This window comes from Capsicum annuum, chromosome 1 (assembly GCF_002878395.1).
Source record: "Capsicum annuum cultivar UCD-10X-F1 chromosome 1, UCD10Xv1.1, whole genome shotgun sequence".
Classification (NCBI taxonomy): Eukaryota; Viridiplantae; Streptophyta; class Magnoliopsida; order Solanales; family Solanaceae; genus Capsicum; species Capsicum annuum.
Window position 1 is genome coordinate 143,568,783 of NC_061111.1, and position 20,686 is coordinate 143,589,468.

Consider the following 20,686-nt stretch of genomic DNA (forward strand, 5'->3'; position numbering starts at 1 on the left):
AGAATGCGGTACACACATCTTTTCAAAACATTTAAAATTAAAGGATGCAATAATGCACTTTGACAAATATTTTTCTAAAATTAATTTTTCAGCGATTTAATACAAGAGTTATAGATAACTATTAGACATTAAGGTTGAGCAAATTTAGGTCCTAACATAATTTATCGAAAATAGTTTAAGTTAGGTAGAAGTCAATAAAAGCGACTGTGCTAGAACCACGGGATTCGAAGGGTGCCTCACACCTTTCCTTCGGTCAATAGAATTCCTTACCCGATCTTCTATTTTCGCAGATCAAAATAAAAGAGTCATTTTCTTTTGACTAGGGATTCAAAAAAGTGACTTGCAACACCATAACTCAATTCCAAGTGGCAACTCTAAAAAATGATAAAAACTAATCTCTATTCAATACCGTCACTTTAATTGAAAAAATCCTTCGACTCGATTCTCTCGAGCGAAAAAGGGGTGTGACAATTTTAACTTGTACCTCAACTTTATTTTAACTTGTATCTCAACTTTACTTTAAACTTTATTTTAACTTGTATCTAAACTAATTTTAACTTGTATCTAAACATTATTTAAAATCTAAAATATTAATAACAGACTGTCAGTACTAGTAGGTCCTGTAACATCAAAAACATCATCTGAAGGATCACCTTTTTGTCGGTTCTGTTTTAGAATATTTTTCTGCAAATTTTTATCAGAGAATAAAAATACTCAATACAATATAATTAGTTAATTAATACTTATGAAAAGTAAGTAAACATTGAGATATATAAACATTATAGGATAATTAAAATAGTAAATATGTATCTATGGCCACCTCCATTTCCTTTGTTTTTCGAGACAAAATGTGGACTGATGGAATTACTATGGCCTTCAAAATCAGCATCATCATCTGAATGTTGACCCTCTTTCGAGCTTTGTTTTGCAATTTTTTCCTAAAACTTAAGGATGAGCAGCAAGAATAAATTCAATATAGTTGTTAATAAATATGTGTTGGTTTAAAGCATGTTACCTTCTCAACAGTCTCATTTTTCTGCTGCAATGACTTCAAAACTTAAGAGAATCTGTCATTTATCACATGCTTCAAATCTTTGAATTTTTGATCAGTCTAATAAATATGCATAGTTGATTAGTTAAAAAGCATACAAATTATAAATTTATACAACAATAAAGTATAGATCCTTACGTATGTCTTCACATATATCTTTATTTCGGACTCTAACGAATTTAGATCCGCTTTAACCAAAAGTTCTTTCCTGTTTATGCACGTTGAATCAGCATCCACTTTACTCTTTTCTTCTGTATCTGTTGGATTCACCAGTATTTATTAAGCATGAAAAACAACACGATATAGAAATGTTTTCATTATGAGAAAAGTATAAAATATGTTGATGTGAAAAATACCTATTGTCTGTTTTTTTTTTTTTTGCGTTTCGAATCTGCCTTCGTTCTTTACTATCTGATCTTCTTCCTATAGGAACATCTTTTTCACTCTTTGACAGAGGTCCAGATACTGTACGAGATACATGTATCGATTTCCTCATAAAAAATTATGAAGGCGTCGTACTGAAGTCATTAAAACCGTCATGATCTTTAGTAACTTGAGGTAAATTCACTCTGTAACTCCTCTGATCCGGATTTTCAATTGATGATGGCATTGAAGATGTACCATGGTGATCAGCTGCAAAACTAGTTCGCGGCAAATCAAGTTTTTCAAACTTCTCCCCACTAGGAGCAATGTTGGCATGTGAACACTAAAAAATTTATCCATTCAATATTGTTACGATTAAAACTAAAAATACTATAGTGCAATGTATGAAAAAAATTCAATCAGTATCGTACCTTGCTAAATATTTCGATTATAAATTGATTAAACTGAGCTCGGACTGCAACAATCCTCCAATTCAATATACGAGGTATATTGTTATCCTCCTTCACAGCAACTTTGATATCAACATTTGAACAAAGTTCAAACATCCACATATTAAAAACCTGAGGGATACCACCCAACCTATAAAGCTGCTTCTCCATTGAAAATTCTTGCCTAAGTGAGGCCATAAACCTGGAGAAAAACACTTTACCCCAAGGAAAGAATTCATATTTTTCATCTTCAACCATTTTGAAATTAGAAAATGACATGGGAGAAGCATTCAGCTGTGAGTAGACGAATGTGTGGATGAAGTATAGGATTGCCATCTGGAGGAAATCCTCTTTGTTTTCAAAATTTTCCTTCAGAAAACGTTTCACCAATGCCTCCTTATCTACCTCATTCGTTGATTGCAGAAAATACCTTTTCATAAGCCAACTCGGAGAAGAATCTTCATATTTGAAATCATCAACATTACCAAAACATTTTAAGTCAGTTATCAAAGCAAATTCATAGATGAAAAATCTAAAAATCTGGCCTTTGACAAACACATATATCTCTTCTTGATTTGGTTGCTCGATCTCGAGCATAAAAAGACATTTTGTTATTTGTCCAATATAATTGAAAAGAGGTATGTTGAGATAACATCCGAAAATAGTCTTCTCAAATAAGTGTAAAACTTTTTGGCTGACAACTTCTTTAATTTTATCCTTAAATCTTAAATTGCATGAACTTACAATTTAAGAGGATGAGTTGGAATTTCCTTTATAACGTAACTCAATTCCTAAAAACAAAAAGAAACAATAATGATAAAATTAGTTGAGATGCAACAACTCTACATTAAGACAGTACAATATAAATAAAAATTCTAAGAACATCATACTTTAGATACAAGTTAATACAACATGTGTGTATGTAGGTATAAACTTGTATCTTTTGTAATACGACTTTCAATAACAAATAAACAATACTAGATACATTTCAAGGCATTAACAGTTAGTCCCAGATACAAGTTAACACAACAAGTTTCTATAAAGTCATAACTTATATCTCTTATAATAAGACTTTCAGTAAAATTTAAACACCAATAGATACATATCAAAGTATTAACAACAACTCACATATACAAGTCAACATAACATGTATCTATATACTTAAAAACTTGTATCTTTTGTTATATTAATTTCAATATAAAAAAAATTACAAGATACATATAAAATTAGCAAAAAAGAACCAGATAAACAATAAATTTCTAAACGTATCATCCAATTCAAAATATGTATCTCAGCCTAATATTCAACAGGTCTGAAGATGCAATTACCTTAGGAAGCTTATCTGTTCAAATTTCTTCAACAATTCTTCTCTTGGCGGGAGCTTTACTTGCAGGACTGTTGGATCCTCTTTTCTTAGAACCACTTTCTTTTTTCTTGTCCTTCTTAGCATGCTTTTGCCATAATTTCTTCATAGTTTGGGAATCGTTTCTATGTTTTGATCTATTTTCACCAAAGCCATCAAATTCATAGTCAGTATTTCCAGGAACGAAGTTTACAACTTTTTAAGATTCTTTGATATTTTCTAATTGAGAAAACCCAAGACTAAAAGAAAGTCCGAAATCTCTTTTCATAATGATAATTCAAATAATGAAGCATAAAAAAAAAGTAGAATCGAAGAAATTGTTCAACCAAAACACTCAAATTTCACATAGCTTTACTTGCGCAAAATATTTTTTTTTAAAAAAAACATAAAAAAGAAATAGAATAAATTGAAGTTGATTTCATGGGGAAATTACCTTGACTGAAAGTTTTGAATTAGATGGAGAAAATGGATAGAAACCTCACCAGAAATTGCAGCGTACAAAGAGGTGATATAGATTATTTTTGGTAAAGAGCCGACTTGTTAATTATAGGTTTAACTTGTATCTCAACTTTATCAAAAATATGAAATGTTGGAATTTAAGTAATTTTTTAGAAGTGGGTATGTTGTTTATTTAGATAATTTTTTCTTTTTTTTTTAACTTCTATAACGTCGCGTCCAGATCAACTTGCACGTATCTCAATATCATATGAAATATGTGCGAGCAATTTCCCTGGGTTTAGAAGGATTAAGAAACCACCGAACATATTTTCTGTCCATTGCTGTATGAGCTGCCTCTTGTTTTCTACCTTCCATTATTCAACCAAGCACATTTCATACACCACCACATATAAGCAGTAGAGGCATGCTACGCAAATGATCTAATTGAACTTGTTCAACTCATTTAAACCTATCAGTTAAATTTGACGAGTTCCATAAGTAAATAATCTAAAGGACAACAAAGAATATCACCAGAACCACTAAATTACAACTCAGAAACATTGATGATTTATTTCCTAGCTAAATCGTTATCCTCCTATTCTAATAGCATCACCATGCTATAAATACAAGCTAACAAGCAACACTAAATTACACTACCAAACCGCCTGTATTGCACCAGCATACACCATTTTGCCCCCAACGTCAATAACATCAAACCTGAGCGCTCCCCAAAGTCCTCAAGGTACATATATATGACTAACGAAATATGAGCGCTCCAGCAAGGAGCACATGAGAGCCTACGAACCAGTTGCATAGTTTAGTTTCCAGAAGCTGGATCGTTTCTGAATTGCTGCTCTAACATTGGAGGGAGAAGAAGAGCAAGCCTGGTTTTGTATCTTGCAATCCGTCTAAGCCTTTCTTCCCTTAATCTGCAAATTTTCCAAGCACAATGAGTCAACTGTATTTATTCACCAGTGAAAAAGTTATCAACCAATTTCCAGGAAGCACATTAAATACGAACCCCCCCCCCCCCCCCCCCCCCCCTTCCGGAGACCAAGGAAAGGAAGAGAAAGACGGGAAACACCTGCTCAAAGAATGACTCTGGAATATAGTGAAGATTGAATTAACGGCTATGAATCTTATCATTGTTTGTTATCTGCTTCATCAGATCCAGCATCTAGCCGGAAAGTGAAAACCAGGTCAGTTTGTCGACCTAATCTCCTAATTTTTGGGCTGAACAGAGGTCATTATCAGAAAGAGTTGAGATGGCCAATCACCAGCCACTCTCAGTTGTGCAGCAGAAGAACCGAATGCATGGTTTCTGTTCTTCAAGCTCTTTCTTCAGGTGTCTAATTTTGCTAGCATCTCAATTTAAGGGGGCATTGCAAGTTAACCACATGATTAGCGATGGACTACTACTTTTTCCCTTTCCAATTAGGTGAAGTGTCAAATTTTTATCCATTCATCAAAGGGCTAGCGCCCAGTGAAATAGCGTTGGGATTTTGGGTAAACGAAAACACTGTTATCATCTAAGATATATATATCACTCATTCCTTTGCAGAGCTAAATTACTGATTTTCCCTGATCATAACAAATTTCAAATGCCAAAGTAAAGCTAATCAACAAAAGAAAAAGTAGAATTTGTAATATAGGACATCTGCACCTCTTTGGGCACCTTGGGAAAGGGGCCAGAAAGAGCTCCATCAACAAGGAAACAGTTATAACTTATAACCCTAATTGCAAAAAGCCAAATACCAGAAAGGTTTTTTACCGTGATCTAATCCTTTTAGCACGCTTGACATGTCTTTGCAAAAGTTCTTTCGCAGATAAATGCTCGACAGATTCCCCATCCTGCAAGTAAACAAAAAGGGAATCAGTTGTTCAATTCTATAATTGAACGCCAATTGCCATCTCTAACTACCCAACTACACATCGAACAACTGGGTACATCTCTACAGGCTGCTTTGCAATCAGAGACATGTGAATCCTAACACATAATAGCTGAACAGAAAATTAGAAATGACAAAGCTATAAGAGACATGATTAAAGCAACAGCCAAATTTTTTTTTTAATGAGCTCAAAGCCTTGAGAGCCGAAAACTTGGATCAAGTTTGATAAAATTGAACTTGCTTAACCTTAAAACGTATATAATATGTAGATACAAATAAATTAATAGGGAGACGCAATGAAATTAATATGGAACTCGTGTGGAAAAAAGTAGAATGTCTGACGCCTTAAAAATTTCAAGAGAGGAGATACAAATGTATGAGTAATTTCCGTAGATAGTCACCCATATTTTGGCAATTGCCTACAAATATCACTTTTGTTTCTTTTAGGACAAGAATATCACTCAACTATCCCTATTTTCCTCAAAAAATACATAACACTTTAAAAACCTTCTTCTCTCCTACTTGGCATGCCATGTTGTTAAAATCTTATTTTCTTAATAATAAACCTGTTTAATTTTTTAAACTCACGCCTTATAAACTACAAGAAAAATCTAAATTATGTAAAGAAAAAAAAAATTAGAATTTGTAAAAAATATTATCGGTAACCTAATTCACTACAAGCTTTTCAATCAAATTAATTCAATGAAAAACCTATAAATTTTTCTATCAAACACAATTTGAAGTAGAAAATCTAAGTTTTTTTTTCTCAAACAAAATTTGTTTAAAAAATCTAACAGGTAATTATCACCAGAAAAATTTAATTCGCATGTAGTCTAGCCTGCAAAATTTCAAGCAAGATCTTTTTGATAAAAAGATAGTAAAAAAATGAATTCTTATGGATTTTCTCCAAGTAAATTTCCTAAACAAATCAAGTAAATCCGCAAAATTAATATAGGCAAAAAACTTTAGAAAACAGAAATTTATTATTTTTAATTTAATTTTCTCATATTATTTTTTGTTTCTATTACACTATTTTATCTTATTATATAAGTAAACGCCAATTTATATCCTTTCCTCATCCTAAACCCACAAAAAGCAAGCGATAATTGGTTGGGTACTATTTTAAAGATTCATTTGTAATATTAGATCATTTTGTTCATATTTTTTAAAAAATTTAATTTGTTTCATGACTAAATTACTTTTCTTTCCTTCAAAAATAGTGCATTTAGTACATATATGAAAATCTGAAAGCCATCTTTCTATTTCTTTTACATTTTAAGTATCTTTAGTATATGAAATAAACAACCAAAAGATATTAAATTAGTACCAATTCATAATACCTTGAGTTTTAAAAATATTATTAAGTGGTGAAATAAATAAATTAGAAAAACTTTGAAAAGTATCAAATAAAATAATTCAAACCTTTAGCTTTATGTGTACACTTAGATACATCAACTACTTCATTAATGAGTAATGTGCATAGCATTACCAAAGGAATTATTTCCCAAGTAGTGTGATTATCTAATATTTTTATCATGTGATATAATAATTTTTCTCGCATCGAATAAAGAATAAATATAATTTATATTCTTTTTTTAAGAAATAAAAATAAATACAAAATTTAAAGTACATAATTAAATTCTTCCTTAATGATAAATATATCATGTGTATTTATTTTTTAAAAAAATAGGACAAAATTTAGTTAAATAAATTTGATAAATTAAATAGATCTATCTATCTATCTATCTATATAAATTTAATGATATGACATGCCAACTAGGAGAGAAGAAATGTTCTTGAAGTGTCAAGTATATTTTGAGGAAAATAAGAATAGTTGAGTGATATTTTTGTCCTAAAAGAAACAAAAGTGATATTTGTAGGTAATTTTCAAAACATGGGGGACTATCCATGGAAATTATCACAGCCTCTTGGGATCCAACGTCTCCCCCATTCCTTAATTGATTGAACTGCTCACATTCAAAGGATATTTCTAATCCTTTTGATGAAAAAAAAAGTTTGTATTGTGCACACCAACTAATCCACCAAGCAGCCTATCCCGCTCAGGCATGGGTCCACACCATGCATTGTAGCTGGGTTTAAACCTGGGATCTCCAGACTGTTCCTCCTATGCCTTGAACTCTAGGTCATCCTCTTGAGGTTGAGTAAATTCCTTAGATGTAAGTAAACAGCCAATAAAGGAATTCGAGGACTTCAACGTAACATGAAACATACCATACTTCCAGAACTTGGCAATTCAAAACATTGAAGAGTATCCGAAAAATTGCTTGGGGCAAAAAATCTAGTGAACTCCTCAGAAGCAAAATATTGCATTCAACTTGGAACAATAAAATGGAATTGTTCAATATGCACATGACACTTGATTATGTCCAATTTTTGTAATGCGATGAATCCATCTATGAAATCTTTTCAAAATATGAAGTTCCATGACCTTGTTTAACCTAAAAGTTGACAGGGATGGGAAAATTCACCAATTTAAGTATAGCATAGATGAAAAACTGCAGTCCTACAATGAAATGGATGGTATATTACAAAATTCTAGCAAGTGCACGATGGCATCGTACAAGTCACTAATCTTACACTAAACATCAATAACCATCTGGTAAGTTCAATGCTCAGCAAGGCATAAACATAGTCAGTACTCCCGATTCTATAACAACAACAACAGACCCAGTGTATTCCCACAAAGTGAGAAGGTAAAGTGTACACAATCCATACCACTACCTCAAAGGTGATGTAGAGAGGCTGTTTCCAAAATCCCCCCGGCTCAAGACTTACTCTAGTACTCCCGATTCTAGAGTGAATCAAATATAGGAAGGTGATTTACAGTAGGATAAATTCATATCCTTTCAAAAGATAGATTGTAGGATAGCAACCATGGTAACAATAAATCAAGAAGGGTTTGGATGGGAGTTAATTGACACGGAAAAAGTAAGAGTGGATGGAAAAATTGTAAATGAAACATACAAATCAGAAACTACTAGAACAATTTGTCATGCAGTGAAGTTGGGCATACCAAATGCAACCTATCCGCATCTGCTGATTCAGGGCTTCTACAAATGAGGACCCTGTCAAAGATACTTATTCTAGGTGACATTCTTGCACCAAGAACACATATTTTTTTCCCTCACCTTACCCCCCCACCCCACCCCCCACCCCCGAAATAAGGAATCTAAAAGTGAAGTAAAAAATTTGTGCCCTGATTATGTTCAACACAAATATAAACCATGATTTACTAGAGAGGTTGCGGGTTGCATCAAAGAGACGGCTAAAGAGGTTTTGGGTGTCTCGAGGGGCTGGTCTGGCCGACATCGGGGGGATTGGTGTTGGAACGAAGAAGTTAAGAAGAAGGTGGAGTCGAAGAAGGCGGCTTACGTTAAGTTGGTTGAGAGTAAGGATGAAGAGGAGAGGCGGATGAGCAGGGAGGAGTACAAGTTAGCTAAAAAGAAGGCTAAGTTAGCAGTCACCGCTGCTAAGATAGTAGCGTTTGAGAGATTATATGTGGGATTAGAGAAGAAAGGCGAGGAAAAGATGTTGTATAGGCTTGCCAAAGCTAGGGAGCGTAAGGGTCGGGATCTGAACCAAGTTAAGTGCATTAAGGGGAAGATGGCAGAGTGTTGGTGGAAGACATTCTTATTAAGAAAAGATGGCAATCGTAGTTTCATAAGCTCCTGAATGATGAGGGGGACGGAGGCATTGTGTTAGGGGAGTTGGAGCACACCGAAGACTATCGCGACTTCGGTTATTGTCGGCGCTTTAAGGTTTGTGAGGCAATTCGCAAGATGCGAAGAGGCAGGGCGACGGGGCCTGACGAGATTCCGGTGGATTTTTTGAAGTTTGCTAGCGGGACAGGGTTGAGGTGGCTGACCGATTTGTTCAACAACATTTTCAAGTCCGCTAAGATGCCCGAGGCGTGGAGATAGAGCACAATGATTCCTTTATATAAGAACAAGGGTGACATTCAGAGTTGCAACAGCTACCGTGGTATTAAGTTATTGAGTCACACGATGAAGATTTGGGAGAGGGTGGTAAAGCGGGGGTTGAGGAAGATAGTGTCTATTTCGAAGAATCAATTTGGATTTATGCCTGGTCGCTCGACGACTGAGGCAATTCACCTAGTGCGGAGACTGATTGAGCAGCATAGAGAGAGGAAGAAGGATCTGCACATGGTGTTTATTGACTTGGAAAAAGCATATGACAACGTCCCTAGGGAGGTTCTTTGGAGATGCTTGGAGGTGAGGGGATCCCTGTGGTGTACATTCGTTCGATTAGGGACATGTACGAGGGGGCGAAGACTCGGGTAAGGATGGTGGGAGGGGATTCCGAGCATTTTTCGGTCTTGACGGGGTTGCACCAGGGATCGACTCTTAGTCCGTTTTTATTCGTCGTGGTTATGGATGTGTTGACACGGAGTATTCAAGGTGAGGTGTCATGGCGTATGATTTTTGCGGATGATGTAGTCTTGATTGATGAGTCACGTCGAGGTGTTAATGATAAGTTGGAGGTTTATAGACAAACCCTAGAAGCTAAAGGTTTCAGGTTGAGTAGGACCAAGACGAGGTACTTGGAGTGCAAGTTTAGTGAATCGAGGCAAGAGGACGAGGTGGTAGTGAAGTTGGAGTCTCAGGTGGTTTGTAAGAGGGATAGTTTTAAGTACCTTGGGTCTATAATTCAGGGGAATGGAGAGATTGATGAGGATGTCTCTCACCGTATTGGGGCAGGTTGGTTGAAACGGCGGCTCGTCTCAGGAATTTTATGCGATAAGAAGGTGTCACCCAAGCTTAAAGGCAAATTCTACAGAGTTGCAATTCGGCCAGCTATGTTGTATGGAGCGGAGTGTTGGCCAGTTAAAAATTCTCACGTCCAGAAGTTGAAGGTGGCGGAAATGAGGGTGTTGCACTGGATGTGTGGTTTCACGAGGGCTGACAGTGTTAAGAATGAGATTATTCGGGAGAAAGTGGGAGTGGCGTCGGTGGAGAATAAGATTCGGGAAGTGAGGTTGAGATGGTTTGAGCATGTGATGAGAAAGGGCACAGATGCTCCAGTCCGTAGGTGTGAGAGGTTGACCTTGGATGGTTTCAAGCGGGGTAGGGGTAGACCGAAGAAATACTGGAGAGAAGTGATTAGACGTGACATGGAGCAATTACGGCTCACTGAGGACATAACCCTCGATAAGAAGGTTTGGAGGAAAAGCATTAGGGTAAAGGGCTAAGGGGTATGGTCAAGTCTTAGGCTGTAGTTAGAAGAGTTTGGTGTAGCTTGGTTGGTAGTGCTAGGTTTGGGGGGAGTGAGGTGCCCTTTGCTGGTTATTGTACGGTTTTTTTGGTTGTTGTATCGCTATTTTTTTCATCATGTTGCATGCATGCGATGTTTGAATACAGTCCTTTGTCTCAAGCCGGGGGTCTTTCAGAAACAGCCTCTCTACTTCTTCGGAGGTAGTGGTATGGACTGCGTACATTCTACCCTCCCCAGACCCCACTATGTGGGAATATACTGGGTTTGTGGTTGTTGTTGTTGTTGATTTACTAGTAAAATGAGTTAGATACTTTAATTCCCCATGCCCCTAGCAATCATTTCCCTAGATTACAGGACAAACAACAATGGCTAAATTATTTCCAAGCATCTTATCATTTTGATACGTGGATCATACTCAAACTTTCACACACTAAGTAAATAAACTCAAGAGCTCACCTCTTCCTCGTCTTCTTTATCTCCATCCTTTTTCACAGGAGACTCGGCATCTTGTGGAGCTAGCGGCAAGGGTCTAGGAAGAGATCTTATCCCATCCATGTACTGGGGCTGCCAACGAGATGTAATGCAAATAAACATTAAAATGAACAAATGCTATTTAACATAAAAAGTATTTCTAGCAAAATTTCAAACACCACATAAGAAACTCATCAAGCTTGCATCATTTTTATAAAGAAAATTTGAACTAGTAACAACAAATGCAAGACCAAAGAGGAGTTTGAAGTCTACCTTTGGCTGCAACTACTTGGATCAATATGAGTTTTAAAGAGTACCGAGAGAGAACCATGACCCAAAACTAGTTTTGAACATTTAGATCAGGTCAAAAATCAAGTAATATAACTTGAAATTATGTAACTATCTAAGCAGAATCAGCTGAATGTTCAAATTTTGATGAAAAGGCTTTAACGAGCTCTAATGGCCAAATAAACTCGATTCAATTTGGAACATCTTATAACTTTTAAAGCTGCAAATACTTCTAACCTTCCTTCAATACTCTAGCATTTACATATTTCTCTTCAAACCTAATACTATCTTCACAATAATGTAAAGAAGCATATATTTTTCTTTGACATCGTCACAATCACAACTCAGCTAAGGTGACGAACTCTCAAGTAAAGTCATAACCAAAAGCGGTGGATTAGAACTGCAAATCTCGAAATGTATATATTGGAAAACTAAGAAGTAATAATTCTTAATTAACAAATCCATAGACAGGTTCGTTATGTTGTCAAGCATAGTTAAATCTTTAATGTTTTGTCATCTTGGAAGATGAATGGTAGTCTGTTTTCTTCTCTATGACCATCATATTTCGGAAAGGGAAGCTTTCTCCCCTTGGCATTCTATAGAATATCTTAGGTAACATCAGTTGAAGTAATCTATTCCAGGGTTGGCAAAACTAGCCATCAACACATGATCTTCCCAATCATTCCAAGTCTCGGCTGGACATTGACCCGCCCATTTATCAGTTCAACCCATCAAAAATACTGAGTTGATACGTGGCCCAAAAATATTGCGGACCAGCTTACTCATGAGAAATCTTATCAAAATATTTTGATATGTTATATATAGTCATGATAAAGAAAAAAATAGTTCTATTAGGCAGTAAAAAATTATAAAAGCACAAACAAAGAAATTGAAACTTAGTAAGAATTTGGCGGGTTGGGTTATGACCCACTTTTTAGTCAATTTCAGCCCAGTCCATTTCAATCCAAGTAACATTTGGCCGCCTATTTTGACCCGCCCAATTTCATTCCAATCCACCCATTCGACACAACCCCTAAATTCTATACATATATGGAACCTTCAATACACAGCTGGAAACTAGAAGTCCTTAGCAAACGAAAACAGGTGAATTTTACATGTTTTTGATGGACAGTGAATTTTTAATCAATAATCTAACTCTTGCCAGAAAGAAATGGCATTGATTGATGCAACTTATAATTAGGTTTTGACTGAAAGAAGCAATACAAAACCAATGATCTCATATATGTGTGCTTAGAATATAAGAAATTTGACCAAAAGAGTGCAGCTGTTCCCCAGCTAATTCTGAACAAACCAGAATTTTAATCCTCTAGGTGGAAAACACCACATAGTTTTCACAAAACTAACTCAAAGTAGTTAGACCACATAGTTTTCACAAAACTAACTCAAAGTATAGTTACAGATTCCATTCTTTTTCTTCCTTAGATAAATTACCTTTTTATTTTTTCCTATCTCATTCCGCAATAGGAGCATTAAGAGGATGATTTTATCTAGTCTATTAACCTAAGGCTTTCCAATAAATAAGGTGTTTTCAGTCTTTAAAGATGTATAATATAACTGGAGCATATTCTTCCACATCAATGTTTCTACTAACTTTCCTTGAGAAATTCTTCAGCGAAGTCAACAACATACCCAGCCCCACAAAGTGGGGTCCGGGAAGGGTAGGATGTACGAAGACCTTACTCCTACCCTCAAGTAGAAACGATTCTTCACCAAAGTCAAATCACACAATTCAGTAATAAACTTAGGTTAATTCCTAGTTAAATTATCCAAAACATAAGTATATTCCTACAGACCCCAATTTGTTAGGCACTACTACAAAGTGGGATCCGGAGAGGATAAAGTGTATGCAGACCTTATCTCTACCTTGGAGGTAGAGAGGCAACCTAAACCTAAACCCTAAAATTCTATATAACTAACACAATATTTGGTTACCATTTTCATTTTATGGCAGAAATAACATCCACATAAGCTGTTAAGAAATCTCTCTGTGTGGTGCACCACTACTAAGACAAGTGCCCTGTAATGACAAAAACAAAAGAAGCTAAATAAAAGCCCCTTACATTCTAGAAACCTGGCTTACTTTTATAGGAAAAGTAATAATTACGATCGTATTATTTAGTTTATTGATTACCATGATCGTATTACATGCTAAGACTTCTAACAGTTTGGAGTTAAAAGCACTACATTAAAACGACAACATACTACCTATTAAATCCAATTCTTAGTTTTGATGTCACAAACTTTTAAACTTAAAAACACCAAACTTAATGGCGGGATTACATTTGACTTTTAGGAAATATTGTACATTGTCGTTATAAATAACATCCTTTATCAAGTAAATTTTTATCCAAACAAAACTATTCAGAATGACAAAGCTGATGTAAAGGGCGCTACTAGAAATAACTTTTATTTCGTTCAAAACCTCACATGTTCTAGCTGACTAGTACATTATACATCCACTTTACGAGAATATACTAGGTATGTTGTTGTTGTAATACAAGCAAACATTTAACAAAAATGTATATGCCCTAAATAATTCAATAACTATTATTTTCACGTTACAGCTCTACACTATAATCCTTGAAAACTGATCTTGGGTGTATTTATACGCCTAAGCACCATAACTTGCCCATCTTTTAGCTAAGTTTTGAGAACAAAGTGCCTAGTTTCTTGTGTTTTCATTCTACTTTTACGTAATTGAGCTAACCCATATGATTAGCATGATTTCAGGTGTAAATGAAGTAGATGGAGACATAGAGGGACCATGAAATGTGGATGGCATAGGATACAAGCAAAAGTAGCATGTTGGATGCAATGTGGCGCCTAAAACTATGTTCCAAAACTATTTAATCATTTAAATGAAGTCTAGGGACTTAAAGGGCAATTAAAGAGAAAAGTTAATAAAAATACCCCAAGCTGATCATTCACGTATTATTCTGTACTTTTGAACTGAGAATGGCGGCTAAAATACTCTGTGAGAGAAAGGTTTCATCTTGTTAACGTGCAACTTCACCAAGACAGTTTCTTTACGTTTGGTATGATGAACATTAATACTTTGATTCCCTTTTTATTCATGAGTAGCTAAGTTTCTTAGTTAGGGTTGTGGAAGCCTTGTAACATACAATCTATTACTTTAGGTTTTTGAATTCGTTATGCATTGATTTCCTTTAATCCTACTCTCCTCGTTTATCCTGAATTCTCGTGGTTGCAAACATAGAGAGTGTGCCATAAAACACAACTTGCTTGAATAGAGAGGTTGATGTTCGGAAAAGAGAGTAGTGACAAGAAGATAGAGTTTTCAATCTCTATTTTACACGTTAATGCCTTAATAGGATTAACAACTTGGAGATTTCGTATAATTATTGTAAACACTTTTGATTCGAGAGAACAAGTGAATTAGTCCTTGATGGTTGAGAAACGCTAGGATTAAGTTATCAAATACGTTTCTCTGCAAGTATGATGCATGTATGAATTCGTAAAACCCATAAGTAGAAAGTATAGAAAACTACAAGGTGGAGATAACCCTAGCTTACTATTTCTCTGAATTCAAATACTACTAGACAAATCTCATTTTGTTTAAACTGAAACTATTAATTTGTGAACTGAATCAAACCCCCCTTTGTTTTACGGAAACAAATGATTAAAAGTCAACTAATCTGCATACAACTTAATTAACACCATATTCCCTTTGAGATTCGACCCCAAACTAGTTGGTTATATATTTGACAACGACCGCTTACACTCCTATAAAAGAGTTATAATTTGGGCATATCAAATTTTGGCGCCGTTGCCGGGGAATACGGTTGTCAGTTAAGTATATGTGTGTTAATTGACTCTTAGTCAAGTTTCCTAATTTTACTTTTATTTGTTGTTTTTGATCATTTCAGGCTCTTTGTTGTACTATGCCATGAACCAGAAAGTCAGGAGAACCATTATTATTTGTCAACCCAGAACCTCAACTAATCGGGAGAATGGTTGATCAACAAGAAGCTGAAAGATTAGCCGCTTTGGCTAATGCTCAAGTTAACCAACAAAATGCTGGATTACCCCGGCGTGTGCCCAATGCTGATGATGAGAATTTGGGTGATAATAAGTTAGTTGATCCAGCGAATAGGCGTCGTGTTGAGAATGTTGTACCAGCAAATCGGAATCGACAAACAAGAGGTAGAATGCATCAACAGCTTGCAGTGCATTTTCCCCTAGATGATGATGATGATGCTGATTTGGATGGAGCTGGAGCTACCGGGGAAATCATTCCACCACCACTAGCTCCTGGGGTGAAATTTAATATCACCAGTACTATGATCCAGCTACTTAACTTGAAAGGACTCTTTGGTGGATTACCTGGTGATGATCCAAATCTGCATTTGGTGAATTTCATCAACATTTGTAAGCCATTTGACAATCCTGGAGTGAGGCAGAATGCCATATGTCTGAGATTATTTCCATTGTCTCTGTCTGGGGAGGCAACTATGTGGCTGAATAAGCTGGCACCCGATTATATAACAAACTGGAGGCAACTGAAAGGAGCTTTCCTAGAAAGGTACTTTCTGCCTTCGAGAATGTTACAGTTGAGGGATGAGATCAGCAACTTTAGGCAACTGCCTAATGAAGCCTTGCATGAAACTTCGGTGTGGTTTAAAAAGAAGTTGACTCAATGCCCAAACCACAAAGCTTTGAATTCACTTACAAAGCCAATTGTAGATAATGCTGCAGGAGAAACTTTTATGGAGCTCACTTTTACCGAGGTTGCGGAGATGTTAGAAAGAATGACTAAGACAAGTAGAGCTTGGCATACTAGTGATTCTGAGGTAGCAAGCAATACTGGGTAAAGTGTAATGTCAGCAGAGCAGCGTAGGAGAGAAGAGGAGTGTGATCAGAACATAGCTCACATGAAGACACGGATGGATTTACTTACAAAACATCTGCTATCAGGGAAGGTAGAAAAGGTAAATGTTGTGGGGGTCACATAGTAGAGGAGCTAAATCAAATTCTGAGGAGGAAGCGAACTATTTGAATAATCAAAGGGGGTTTCTGAGGCAATAGCCAAGGAAATCAAGGTCGAAACTACTACGACAAGGCTGGCTATAGAGATCGTGACCAAGGCTGCCGAAAGAACAAGTCTGATAAGAGTGGTTTGTATGTACCACCAAGGAGTCGTGTCACTGCTGCGACAAGTTCTGGTAAGATGTCAATGGAGGATATGATGGCTAAATTGTTGAAAGGAGTGGAATCAACAGATGTTGAGTCAATTAGTTACTCACATTCCACATCTATAAAGCATTTGGAGCAGCAAATGAATCAGTTGTCGGCAACGTTCAATTAGAAGAAGAGTGGAACATTGCCTAGTGATACTGTGCAACACCCGAGGAATGATAACTCATGCATGGCTATTACTGCTAGAAATGGTAAAGTGTTACCTGGCCCTTGCTTGGGCAAACCTGTTTCAAATGATGTGGTGGAATTAGAAGCAGAAGCAGATGGAGAACATTCGGTAGAGTCTGAAAAGCTGGAGGATCCGTCTAAACAGAAGCAGGTTGAGGATTTGGAGAAAGACAAAGGAAAGGAAGGAGAGACGGCTGTTTTAAAAGCACCAAAACGACCTCCTCCATTTCCACATAGATTGCAGAAGGTGGATGAAACTAAATTTAGCAAATTCATAGCCATGTTGAAACAACTGCCAGTGAATGTGCCTTTAGTTGAGGCACTAGAGCAGATGCCAAGTTATGCTAAGTTTATGAAAGACCTTGTGACAAAGAAGGGAACTGTGAGCCATGAACCGATGGATAATTTGCATCATTGTAGTGCCATTGCTACAAGATCGTTAGTACAAAAGACGGCGGATCCGGGACCATTCACGGTTCCATGCACCATCGGATCATTCAATTTTGCAAAGGCCCTTTATGATCTTGGGGCAAGTATAAATCTCATGCCGTTGGTGATTTTCAAAAAGCTGGGTTTGGGAAATCCTACACCCACCAATATGCAGTTTCTAATGGCAGATAGATCGGTGAAAAAATCGGTTGGGATTCTCTATGATGTTCTTGTTAAGGTGGCCAGCTTTATTTTTCCAGCGGATTTTGTAATATTGGACTGTGAGGTAGATTTCGAGGTGCCCAGTATCTTGGGAAGACCGTTCTTAGCAACCGGAAGTGTGTTAATAGACTTGCAGACTAATGATCTGAAAGTCAGGCTTAATGATGAAGAGGTCAGTTTTGATGTGTCAATCGATGAAGCAGCATAAGGAGATGAGTGTTTTCTCAATCGTTGATGTATTCTATGAAGATGAGCAAGAAGTACCAGTTGAAGAAAAATTTGTTATGGAGACATTAGTCGCAGTATTGATGAACTTTGATAGTGAGGGAATCGATGAATATGATGAGACTCTGTGTGTATTGACCGAGATGGGGTCGTATTCTTATGCCCCTGAGAAGCTGGACTTGGACTTAAAAAATCGTCCAATACCACCGGCCAAACCGTCTATTGAAGAGCCACCGGTGTTGGAACTAAAGGAGCTACCAGGACATCCACGGTATGTGTTTTTAGGTGATGGAAACATGTTACCGGTTATTATTGTAGCAGATTTGGTGGAGCATCAAGTTGAGGCTCTTTTTTCTGTTCTGCGGCGATATAAAAAGGCTATTGGGTGGACTATTGCCGACATTATAGGCATTCCACTGGGAATTAGCACACAAAAGATCCATCTTGAGAAAGAATGTACGCCCACGATTGAACACTATTGAACATCAACAAAGGTTAAATCCACCAATGCAAGAAGTGGTGAAAAAGGAGATCATAAAGTAGCTTGACGCAGGGGTAGTGTACCCTATTTCTGATAGTAAATGGGAATCTTGTGCAATGTGTGCCGAAGAAAGGAGGCATGACTGTTGTTGCAAATGAGAAGAATGAATTGATTCCACTTAGGCCGGTGACTAGATGGCGAGTCAGCATGGACTACAGGAAGCTATATTCATAGACACTGATAGACCATTTTCCAATGCCCTTCATGGATCAAATGCTTGATCAACTGGCAGGAATGGGTTGGTACTGTTTCCTCGATGGTTACTCAAGGTACAATCAAATCCTGATTGCTCCTCAAAATCAAGAGAAAACTACATTCACATGCCCTTATGGATCGTTCGCTTTTAAGCGAATGTCTTTTGGATTATGCAATGCATCGGCCACTTTCCAGAGGTGCATGATGTCGATCTTTTCAGCTATAGTAGAGGACACTTTGGAAGTGTTCATGGATTCTTTGTGGTAGGTGATTCATTCGAATTGTGCTTGGTGAATTTAAGTAGGGCACTACAGAGGTATGAAGAATTTAATCTTCTTCTGAATTGGGAGAAATGCCACTTCATGGTGAAGGAGGGCATAGTGCTGGGACATTGAATATCGACAAACGGGATTGAAGTTGATAGTGCAAAGGTAGAAGTTATTGAAAAACAACCTCCTCCTATCTCGGTGAAAGGAGTTCGTAGTTTTCTGGGGCATGCAAGATTCTACCGAAAATTCATAAAGGACTTCTCCAAGATTGCAAATTATTGGAGGAGACCAAGTTCTTGTTTGGTTGTTGCCCATATTATTATTGCTCCGGATTGGTCTAAGCCATTCGAAATAATGTGCGATGCCTGTGGGGTGGCACTTGGGGCAATTCTTGGCCAAATGAAGGAGAAGCTATTCTACCCTATCTATTACGCTGGCAAAGCATTGAATGGGGCACAGAAAAACTACAGTCACCGAGCAGGAACTTGTAGTAGTTGTTTATGCATTTGAGAAGTTTTGTGCTTATCTGTTGGGGACCAAGGTAATGGTCCACACCGACCATGCTGCGTTAAGATACTTGATGGCGAAGAAAGACGCCAAACCAAGGCTCATCAGACGGGTGTTACTGCGGCAGGAATTTGACTTTGAAGTCAAGGACCGAAAGGGGTGTGAAAATCAAGTTGCGGATCACCTATCCAGATTAGAGAGCGATCAGTCTACTATGGAGAAGCTTGATATTGATGATGCTTTTCCGGATGAGCAAATTTTAGCGGCTGCTCTTGAAATGGTTCCTTGGTATGCTGATTTTGCCAACTTTATTGTTAGTGACATTATTCTGGAGAACTTATCGTTCCATCAGAAGAAAAAGTTTCTCCATGACGCTACTAGATATTTTTGGGACGAACCATACTTGTTCAGACGTTGTGCAAACAACATTATCAGGAGGTGCACCCCAGAAGTCGACATGCAAAGCATTCTGGAAGCCTGTCATACTTTCCTAGTTGGGGGACATCATGCAGGCGATCGTACTACGCGAAAAGTGGGTACTAATGGCCGACACTTCATAAGGAAGCTTATGAGTTTGTGAAGAAATGTGATCAATGCGAAAGGCAAGGTTCAATCTCAAAACATCATGAAATGCCACTGACAAAGATGATGGAGGTTGAATTATTTGATGTTTGGGGCATTCACTTCATGGGACCGTTCGTAAGCTCTTGTGGTCATAAGTACATCTTAGTTGTTGTGGATTACGTGTCCAAGTGGGTTGAAGTCACTGCCTTAGCTGATAATGAAGGAAAAAGGGTGGTTGCATTCTTGAAGAAGATTATTTTCTCACGCTTTGGGGTGCCCCGGAAGATTATAAGTGATGGAGGGTCTCATTTCTGCAATAAGGTGTTTCCTGCTGCATTGACAAAGTATGGCGTAAAACAACACAAAGTGGCCACTCCATACCATCCACAAACTAGTGGGCAAGTGGAGGTATCAAACAGAGAAATCAAGGTGATTTTGGCCAAAATTGTGAATGCAAGTCGATGTGATTGGTCGCGAAAGCTTGATGATGCTTTGTGGGCAAACAGAACGGCTTTTCAAACGCCCATAAGTATGTCACCCTATCAGCTGGCTTTTGGCAAATCATGTCACCTACCAATCGAGCTTGAACACAAAGCTTTGTGGGTACTCAAATGATTTAACATAGATAGGAAGGACGCAGCCGACCTAAGGTTAGAGCAGTTGACTGAGTTCCGTCTTAGTGCATATGAAAGAGCGGATCTATATAAAGAGCGAAAGAAGAAGTATCATGATCGTAGAATTGAAAAGTGGGACTTTCAAGCTG

The 20,686-nt window shown here is 37.0% G+C and overlaps 1 protein-coding gene across 2 annotated transcripts in view; it reads right to left on the reverse strand.

Moving 5' to 3' along the window:
• Window positions 1-4,103: 4,103 nt before the first annotated feature.
• LOC107838731 (endochitinase A) overlaps window positions 4,104-20,686 on the reverse strand; it is a 34,753-nt gene continuing 18,170 nt past the window's right edge. For both annotated transcript variants that reach the window (XM_016681915.2, XM_016681923.2), the window contains exons 5-7: window positions 11,263-11,370; window positions 5,436-5,515; window positions 4,104-4,593 (exon numbers count right to left, since the gene is read on the reverse strand). In XM_016681915.2, the coding sequence (XP_016537401.2) occupies window positions 4,482-4,593; window positions 5,436-5,515; window positions 11,263-11,370 (300 nt within the window). In that variant the 3' untranslated portion in view covers window positions 4,104-4,481. The remainder of the gene's footprint in view (window positions 4,594-5,435; window positions 5,516-11,262; window positions 11,371-20,686) is intronic.